This window comes from Sprattus sprattus (genome assembly GCF_963457725.1).
Source record: "Sprattus sprattus genome assembly, chromosome: 21".
In the NCBI taxonomy this organism is placed as follows: domain Eukaryota; kingdom Metazoa; phylum Chordata; class Actinopteri; order Clupeiformes; family Clupeidae; genus Sprattus; species Sprattus sprattus.
In genome coordinates this window covers 8,360,621-8,370,620 of record NC_137919.1, presented here as the reverse complement: position 1 = coordinate 8,370,620, position 10,000 = coordinate 8,360,621, and the positions used below count along the sequence as shown (strand labels likewise).

The 10,000-nt window shown below is 42.4% G+C and overlaps 2 protein-coding genes across 2 annotated transcripts in view; both read right to left on the bottom strand.

The window, feature by feature from the left end:
- Positions 1–602: 602 nt before the first annotated feature.
- LOC308382393 (C-type lectin LmsL-like) lies at positions 603–6,180 on the bottom strand (the record flags this gene model as incomplete). Its single annotated transcript, XM_080860113.1, has 2 exons — positions 603–1,084; positions 6,153–6,180. 2 exons carry the CDS (start codon positions 6,178–6,180, stop codon positions 603–605), a joined length of 510 nt encoding a protein of 169 aa, XP_080716239.1.
- Positions 6,181–7,004: 824 nt separating this feature from the next.
- Positions 7,005–10,000, bottom strand: part of LOC308382100 (zinc finger protein RFP-like) — a gene marked incomplete at both ends in the record, with an annotated part of 4,676 nt that continues 1,680 nt past the window's right edge. Inside the window, 5 exons of the mRNA XM_080859792.1 lie at positions 7,005–7,558; positions 7,847–7,873; positions 8,260–8,407; positions 9,249–9,482; positions 9,997–10,000. The exon at positions 9,997–10,000 is cut by the window's right edge and continues 92 nt beyond it. Coding sequence (XP_080715918.1) covers positions 7,005–7,558; positions 7,847–7,873; positions 8,260–8,407; positions 9,249–9,482; positions 9,997–10,000 — 967 coding nt within the window. The remainder of the gene's footprint in view (positions 7,559–7,846; positions 7,874–8,259; positions 8,408–9,248; positions 9,483–9,996) is intronic.

The following is a 10,000-nucleotide window of genomic DNA, read 5'->3' as shown; positions in this document are numbered from 1 at the left end:
GAATGGTCTCGGTTGAGGAGATGTTCAGTGAACAATTTCAACAAACCATCTGAGGAGTCTCTGTAGGGGGACCCTCCAAATAAAGTGTCACCCAAGTAAGTGCAGTAATAGTGTGTGTGTGTGTGTGTGTGTGTGTGTGTGTGTGTGTGTGTGTGTGTGTGTGTCTGTCTGTCTGTGTGTGTGTGTGTGTGTGTGTGTGTGTGTGTGTGTGTGTGTGTGTGTGTGTGTGTGTGTGTGTGTGTGTGTGTCTGTCTGTCTGTGTGTGTGTGTGTGTGTGTGTGTGTGTGTGTCTGTGTGTGTGTCTGTGTGTGTGTCTGTGTGTGTGCCTGTCTGTAGGCGGACCATCCAAAAAAAGTGTCACCAAAGTAAGTATAGTACATTTACATTTAGTCATTTAGCAGACGCTTTTGTCCAAAGGAATGTACAAGGAAGAGAACAGTCAAGCTAAGAGCAATAAAAACCTGGTGTAACAATAAAAACTACTTTACATAAGAAATAGGAAGATGACATAGAAAGAAAAAGTGCAGAAGTGCAAGTTAAGCACTAGTCAAGGTGCCAGTCAGGAAGGGAGGAGCTCTCTGAAGAGTTGGGTCTTCAACTCTTCAGAGAGCACCTCCCCAGTAATAGCACTTGCCATCGTAGCAGACGGAGCCCTTCCGGTCAGTGCAGACGCCGTCTGCCCAGCCACCGCGGGCGTTGTAGCCCGGGCCATTGTGAAGCAACGGTAGCAGCACAGCAACACAGTGCTGACTGCCCCCGAGGTTGTCTGGTTGGCCTGAAGCCCAGCTTCTGAATTCATCTCCTCCCCGACCATCGGAGGAAGCGTCCTGCAGCGACCACTCCCACATGTCCTTATTGTCGTACAGCCCCATCCACACTGCCTCGCCTTTTTCCTCTTGCATTGTCGCGGCTTGTCGAATGTCCGCCTGCTCCTCCGAGTTGTGGACGGAAGCCAGGTCATCGTAGTTCTGTTTGCAGTATGTCAACGCGTCCGCCCAGGTCCTCCTTTCGGGCACAAAGTGATACTGCTTGGGGAAGTGGGGAGAGAAAGTCGGAGAGAAGGGCGGAATAAGAGAGACGGTTGCTGTGGAGAAGGAATGGAGGAGGTTGGTGTTAGTAGTGAATTCACGTATTTATGACTTTATTCATGACTTTATTTATTTATTTAAATACTTTATTTATTCAGCCTTTGCAGGGTTTCTAACTTAGGCAGCTTATGGCCTAAAACTTGGTAAGCAGGCCTGCTGCAGTATTATAAACACAGTCATGGTGATTATTGATGCTATTATGAGAAGAAAATAACAGACAGATGGACAATGGGCAAAGAGACAGGAAATAACATAGAATGTGAAGTTATACAACTACATAACTACAACTAAATGTACACACACACACACACACACACACACACACACACACACACACACACTAACCGGCAGCAAAAAGAAACGTATGCCACTCCATATTGGTCCGTTTGTCAGTCTTCTAGGATGGCGAGCAAGCTGCAAGCCAAAGGAGGTGGGGTAGGTATATACATGAATAGGTATATACATATACAGAATTAACAGTGGATACAATTGGAGAGACATCATTCGATGTATTGGTTGAGGAACAGTTTAGTTAGTATACAGTGTCCTCATAAGGTCACTATTATAAAGATTGGCAAAGCAATGAAGCACAAAATTATATCAATGATGGCATTTGTTTATATTACAGGTAAATAGGATGTTATACAATATGTATTGTAAGCAGAATAGAATTTGCAAATCAGTAACACACACACACACACACACACACACACACACACACACACACACACACACACACACACACACACACACACACACACACACACAGATACACACACACACACACACACACACACACACACACACACACGCACACACACACCTCCCCAAATGCCAGTTATTTAAACATGAAATCCATTATACTATAGCATGACACAGGCTATCCAGGATAAACGGTGATCTCCTTGGGAGTACCAAAGGGAAGAAACTTGGAGTTCAGTAATTTCAGGCACCCAAATTGTAGCAATAGCTAATAGAAATATTTTATAGTTACTAAATGTTGGAGTGGAAGGTTGGAGGGGAATTTTGGAGGTTGAAGTGGAAGGTTTGAGGGCAATTTCTTTAAATACTGACTGAGTACATTTTATTACCAGTAGCAGTACGTTGTCTTCCAGAGTAATTTTGTATAAGATAACATAACTCGATAGAACCCAATTGTTTTATAAGAATATACATTATTGATGACTGCGGTGTGGCAACCAACAGTGTAACCTCTTGATGAGTCTCATTGTTTCATTTTTTCTTACTCAGTTCCCACCAAGGGCGTAACTTTGGGTCTATCATTGGGGGGGTTAAACTCGCGGCATATTTATTTATTTAATCAATCATCTTCTTGTGTAAAAGGTAACATGCCAATTTGCCGTTCCTGTATTAGAAATACATTGCGATACCTTTACTGATTTTGGCTTCTTTTTGACTTTATGCCATAATGACACAGTAGTAAAATTCAGTGTTTAAGCATTAGTCAGCAGTGGCAGCTTCCACTTAATTGATTTTGTGTGTGTCTATCTTATGAAAAAAACACGCAAGAACTTAAAGATTAATCAATTGCATCACTGTATTATTGACACCTACATCCAGCAAATTCACACAATTCAATACAAATGCACAATTCAACTAGAAAATGCATTTCCTGAAGGAAATACCAGTGCATGAAATGCAAAGGTTAAGAAAGGAAGAAGAAAAGAAAGAAGAGTGAAAGAAGGAAAGAAGAAAGGAAAGAAGAGTGTAAGAAGGAAAGAAGAGTGAAGAAAGGAAAGAAAAGTGGAAGAAGGAAAGAAGAGTGGATGAAGGAAAAAAGAAAGGCAAGAAGAGTGGAAGAAGGAAAGACAAAAGGAAAGAAGAGTGAAGAAAGGAGAGAAGAGTGGAAGAGGGAAAGAAGAAAGGAAAGAAGAGTGAAAGAAGGAAAGAAGAAAAGAAAGAAGAGTGAAGAAAGGAAAGAAGAGTGGAAGAAGGAAAGAAGAAAAGAAAGAAGAGTGAAATAATGAAAGAAGAAAGGAAAGAAGAGTGAAGGAAGGAAAGAAGAGTGGAAGAAGGAAATAAGGAAAGAAAGAAGAGTGAAAGAAGGAAAGAAGAAAGGAAAGAAGAGTGTAAGAAGGAAAGAAGAGTGAAGAAAGGAAAGAAAAGTGGAAGAAGGAAAGAAGAGTGGATGAAGGAAAAAAGAAAGGCAAGAAGAGTGGAAGAAGGAAAGAAAAATGGAAGAAGAAAATAAGAAAGGAAAGAAGAGTGGAAGAAGGAAAGAAGAGTGAACAAGAGTGGCTCTGGATGAAGAGATAAAGAGAGAGTGAAAATATTGAAAAAAGGAGATGAAAATGGAGTGAAGAAGAGAGATTGAGTGTGAGAGAAAGTTGACAGAGAGAAAGATGGAGAGATGGAGAGAAAAAAAAATAGAGAATGGATGGTGTCTTAATGTTCCTAGTTACAGTTAAATTGAGAGGGACAGAGAGAGAAGAGGTTCTTTGGATTTGGCACAGGTGTCAGTGAAGCATACTAAGGCAGAAGGCAGTAACTTCTATGTTAAAGCTCAGTGGTATGATAACAATGGAATAATGACCCTATTAATTAATCAGTAGTAATACTATTTCATTTATCACAATTACCAATACAATGATTATCACACACACACACACACACACACACCATTGAATTATCACATTAAGCACATAAAACAATGAACTTGAATTGTCACATGAAACACATAAAACATCTATGTCAGTCCATTGGGGTGTGTGTGTGTGTGTGTGTGTGTGTGTGTGTGTGTGTGTGTGTGTGTGTGTGTGTGTGTGTGTGTGTGTGTGTGAGAGAGAGAGAGAGAGAGAGAGAGAGAGAACGATAGAGAATGAGGCCCATTTTCCCCCTCCACATGCCCCCGCTCGCCAAGCGAAGTTACCCGATTTAGATGCACCTTTTTCGGACTAGCCACAGGCACTGGGTGGGGGAATAGCCCGATAGCTTAGCATATCTGCCATGCAATTCTAATGGTAATGCTACCTAGCTTGGTATGCTAACTGTCGGTAGCCTATACATCGTGAAATCAACCAAAATACTGATGTCACTGGCTTTAATTTGATAATGGCATGTTAGTAGTACATTTAATATCAGTACATTTGTTTAATTACTGCTGATATTTTACAAATACGTCAAAAACTAATTTTTGACCAAACTTGAAGTTATGGTCTTTTGCCTTAGCACGGCAGAGTAAAGCACAGGTGCAAGCCAGTTTAAAGACCCTATTATGATGTCATAATGGCCCAATGTAAGTCAATGGGAGAAATTTATATTCGTTTTTCTTTAATATCTTAAAAAGTATAAAGTTTAGAAAAGTGAAAAATACATAGCATAAGTGTCGTTTACAAGACCTACGCGACAAAGTTTGAATGAAGTTTCTACATTAAGCGGTTCGGGCTGAATTAATCGCAGAAAAAGGTAACAAGAATAAGAAGAAGAAGAAGCCTAGGAATAACAATACAGGGCATTTCATGCACTGTAATAAACATATTGTCGTGTGTGTACAGTACAGGAGTGCACGCTCAAAAGGAGTGGTGTAACCTCTGAACTAGCCCATAGGAGCTAGCTGTCAATGGATGAAGTAAATTAAGTAAATGAATGCATTCCCCCCAAAAAATGTATGTGTGACTGTATGGGAGTAAACAGCAATTTGGTCTCTGTACTCACATTGCATTTTACCCACCCGTAACCGAGTATGTTTGAGGCAGTGGGTTCTAGAATCTTAGTTTGAGGACGTCTATCGCTGCCATTACAACGTAGCCTATGCTAATCATATAAAGTTCACATAGTTAGCTAGCTCTTACAAAGCGTGAAATAAATATCTGGCATGAATCAGGAATTATTCAGATCGTCTGGTTTTACTGCACATAGCACATCAACGATACTGTTTGAATGTGAAATAATGCTCTCAATCGAAAATAATTTTGTTTCTCCACTGATACCTCTTCATTCTGAGGGTTTGTATGGGGAAAGTGAAGGTCCCTTTCCACTTTAAATGGAGGCGTAAACTATCCAGGTAGTGAAAAAACACCTGTTATTGAACTGAAACATCTCAAATTAAGTCAAATGTCTACTATTTTTAAAGGTGAGTCATGACACGTTTGAGGTCAGTGCTCGGGGACCGTTTGCGCTCACACACAACTGCAAGCATACAAAGGCTACCCGAGACCAAAGATTATAGAGTGGATGATAACAGCTAATTTAACAATACGGGTATTTACCTCCTTATCGTCATGACTTTTTACTCCTTTTGGCTTTTGGCTCCTTTGACGACCAACAATTAAAAATTGTTGTCTGGCCATGGCTGCCTTTCAGTGTCCTTTTCATATCAACTGTACAGTTAGCATTAGTCTTCTCTTACTATTCATTCCCAACGACCTCGCGAAATAGTTCAGGTAATACCAAGTAGTCGGTGGGCTGGGGGGGGGGTACATTACAGATGATCAAAACATGATACTATCTTGCTGACAAATTAAATTAATAAAGAAAACAAACAAGGTATTAATTCAGAATATTTCATTTTTTTGTTCATCTGAATTATGTGTGATGATATTGAGGGGGTTATATTAGCTGGATCTGATTATTGAGGGGGTTATAACCCCTCTAACCCCCCCGTAAATGACGCCTATGGTTCCCACGCCAAATGGGAGAGGCATTCTCTTTGTGTAAAATAAAGTAAGACTTCAACTCCTCCATTATGAGAATGGCATAACCGTGTCATTAAAATGTCAAAACATACGCAGTGTCTTCCATGACACTGCATGTGCAATGACATCACAGTTTAATGCTGACTTTGCCCATAAACGACAGAATGTGCAATGTTTCCATAACATTCAGTGCCACTGTTATTGAAAGATACATTTATGCAAATCGATAGAAGTGCCATGACAATTACCAATGCATGAATCATGTATTTTACATGACAAAATTATTATGATTGGCATGTGCCAATTGCATGTTTAAAACCTGGTTATGCTACAGTTTTGAAGCTACAGGGTCTACGTTGAAACGTATTGTCATCATATGGACTAGAGAGAAATACTTCAGCTCACTCACCTTTTAGTGTGTAGCGTCCACTACCCATGTACGACAGACCAACACTCCTTTCGTTCCCGCCAGACAGACCCATATGTGCAGTCTGCAGCTGTGTTTATCTTTACCTGAGCAGCATGCAAAAAAACGCTGTCCGAGGGAGCACCCTCTTTGATGATTTTGGTTAGAAATGGTCTGTGTTAGCGTGTGATTGGGTGAGGGTGAAGATTGTTGTTGTTCGCAAACAAGGTTCCCATGCTTGCCATGAATTGGGCAGGCAAAGACTTTGCAAATGGCCTGAATACATTATTTTGGTGCTTCTTCTGTGGTCGTGGCAGGCATTGGCAGATTTGGCACCTTACGCCTTACTATGCTAACGAAGGCAAGAGTCACAGATCAAATTCTTATGAGTTCGACTATTACAGATAATTATAGAGATACTCAGTGTTCGTGAAGATTCCCATATGCATTAACATTAAAGATTAGTGACACTTCTCTCCCATACTCATGTTATATAAATGCCAGACCATAATTTACAGGGTGTAATTAGTCAACATACATGTCATACTTGTTATACATACTGTGTTCATTCTTAGGAACGAGACGGCAAGGACAACCATTTTAAAATTAATATTCTTTAATGAAGAATAAAGTCAGTGTGGTCCATTGTTATTGACATTTGAATGTGTCTGAATTATTAAATAAACACCAGTGGAGTGATTCATCATTAACATCATGTCATTTGAGTTCATTTATTTCATTTGCTGTGATTGACACAGAATGTGGAGTTCTCAATTTGTTTTTCAATTCTATGGTCACGACCTAAACACTCAACACACTGATAGTTCAAAATAGGGTGTCATGATTTGAGATCAGTCACAATCCACTTGGTGGATTGACGGACGTTACGACCAGTGGAGCGAGGTTCTTCCCGTCGTCGGCGATGCCGGGACTGAAGAAGGGGTAGAGCGGCTCGGTGAAGGCATGTCCGGTGAACGAGTAGACATGGCGTCTGGCCTCCGCGTCGTAGAAGGACACCCGGCCCCCCTCGTAGTCAACGTAGATCCCGATCCTCTGGGGGCACTCCCGCAGGGCCAGCAGGACTGACGGCGAGCCCAGAGCCCGGTACTCGTCGCCGTTCCGCAGGCGCACAGTCCAGAAGCCGTTCTCTGGCTTGGACGTGATCATCCCTTTTCGGTTCACTGACTCCCGCACCACCCCCAGGTCCCAGAACGTCTTGCTCCCGACCTGGACCTCGTAGTAGAACCGGCCCGAGGAGAACCCCTGTCTGCCCACCACGCACAGGACCGGGTCGAACCGGGCAGGGAGGTCCGGGAGGTCGTTGTGGGTCTCCCCACGGCCGGCCTGTTTGCCGTCATCAGACAGGTGGATGTTGGGGTGTGCCGTGTCAGGGTCAAAGGTCACATCAACTGGATGGGGCAAAGAAGGAAAGAAAAGAAAGAAAGAAAAATCCAAAAAAGAAAGAAACTGGTGTTTGTTGAGGCTTAAGTATCAACAAAGTGAGTGTGAAGTGCACTGTGTTTTCCCTTATTCAAATAAACCTGTTTGTGCACTTAAGCTAAGCAAATTTGCACTCATGTCAATTAGCCAACCACTGTAAGTGTAGAAAGCTCCAGCTGCTCCAACATATGCAGTGTACAAATAGACCCACAGAATTCCTTCAGAGCCGTGAAAAGATTATGGAAAGATATGTTTACCGGCATACTCCTGCATCCTCTTCAGTTCTGAAAATATTACGGAAAAAAACAAGAAAACAATTAAGGTATTGCTAACAGAAAATATGCCTATTTTTAGAACACTCAGTATGACTTCAATGGCAATGGACTGAAAGAGAAAGGTTAAGCAGCTTAATCAGCTGCGATAAATCACTAAACCAAACCATATGAACGCGAGCACTGAGTTCGCTTGCCATCATGACCATCCCGAATAGCTGAATCAAACAGATCAAGCATTCATGCATGCCAGAGAAGGACCAAACTCGGCCCACACTTTCAGAATTTGTTCTGTGTCACCGTGGTGACAACTTGTATCAATGTATGACTTGGATTTATGATAAATCAATGCATTTCAGGTTGTGTCTTTTTTTACAGTTCAAGCAATCTGGTCATACCATTCTCTTCCAGCTTTTTCATTTCGGTCTTGAGCATCTCCTCCACTTTGGAAAGGACTCTCCTGGTTATGCCCACACACTGGTCAGTGTACACCGTGGTGTCTGACCAGTCTTTCATCTGCGGGCAGGAGACAGCCTGGGGGAACCTCTGTAGAACAGATGGGGAGGCAATGTTACATTATGTGGTTTTCTGTCCCTCAGGTCCAAGAGAGATGGTAGAAAAAGAGTACAAATAAAATCTGTACAAATAGGATTTTTGGTACAATATTTAGAATAGTATTCAGCATTTAGAATAGATTATGAGCGAGAATGGGAGACAGACAGACAGACAGACAGACAGATAGACAGACAGACAGATAGAGGGGAGGGAGGGAGGGAGCGGAGGAGATCAGTGCGAACACCATCCATGCTTTGTTCAACTGTTGCTCCGCCTAACCCTACTGTTTGTTCTGTGATAGTCACTAAACCAGTTCCCCTCCCTAACTGCACAAAGAGGGCGAAGGGAGGAGAGAGGAGAGAGGAGAGAGGATAGAGGAGAAAGGAGAGAGTAGAGAGTAGAGGAGAGTAGAGGAGAGAGAAGAGAGGAGAGAGAGGAGAGGAAAGAGGAGAGAGTAGAGGAGAGAGTAGAGAGTAGAGGAGAGAGAGCAGAGGAGAGGAGAGGAGAGAGCGGAGAGGGGAGGAGAGGAGAAAAGATAGGCAGGGAGGATGCACCTTTCCAGCTATTTTGTGTTGAGTTGAGTTGAGCTGAATGAAATTGAACTAAATCAAACTAACCTGTTGAATTGACCTAAATGAAATTGAACTGAATCAATCTAACCTGCTGAATTGACCTAAATGAAATTGAACTAAATCAAACTAACCTGTTGAATTGAGCTGAATGAAATTGAATTGAACCAAACTAACATGAATTCAACTGAGCCCATTTGAATCGCTTAAAATTGAGTTTATTCCAGTCAAATTGAGAATGACAGGTAGGGCAACATATTCACCTGAAGTAAATCGATGGGGTCGTCGCTTTTCTGCAGCTTCTCCAGCTCCTCTCTCCTCGACCTGAGCTCCGCCGTCTCCTGCTCCAGCTCCTGCAGGTGGCGCTGTGCTATCCGCTCCACGCTCGTCTGCTTCTCCTCCATCTCCTTCACCAGAGACGCCTGGCTGCCCTCCACACAGCGGAGCAGCGCCTGGAACATATGCACGCTCTTCTCCTCCTCCCTCCGAGTGTTCTCCTGCCGGAGGAAAGAAGGGATGGGGAGAGGATGGGTGGAGAGGGGAGGAGAGAAATAGAGGAGTGGCAGAGAGATGAGAGAAGGAGAGGAAGGGGAAGGAGAGGAGAGGAAGGGAGGCCAAGAGAACAGAGGAGAGGAGGGAAAAGGAAAGGAGAGGAGAGGAAGGATAAGGAGAAGAGGAATGACAGAGGTAGGAAAGTGGAAGAATAGAGAAGAAAGGAGAGGGGTAAAAAAAGGTAGAAAGGGAAAGAGAATGAGATTTAATTTCTGGAAATCTAGGAGAACATATTTTATGAATATTGCCTACTGTAATCCTGTCTAATTCGTCTCACTCTCCAGACAGCCTAAAGTGGACCACTGCCAAAATGTAGTCTTCTTGCTCTAGTTGCATGGAGCAACTAGAGCAAGACTGTATGTGACAAAGTAGACTGCATAATAGAAGCAAATAAATAAAATAAATGCCATAAGAAAATTCCTGATGTGCAAAATCTGTCGAATGTGCACGTTAACTCACCTTG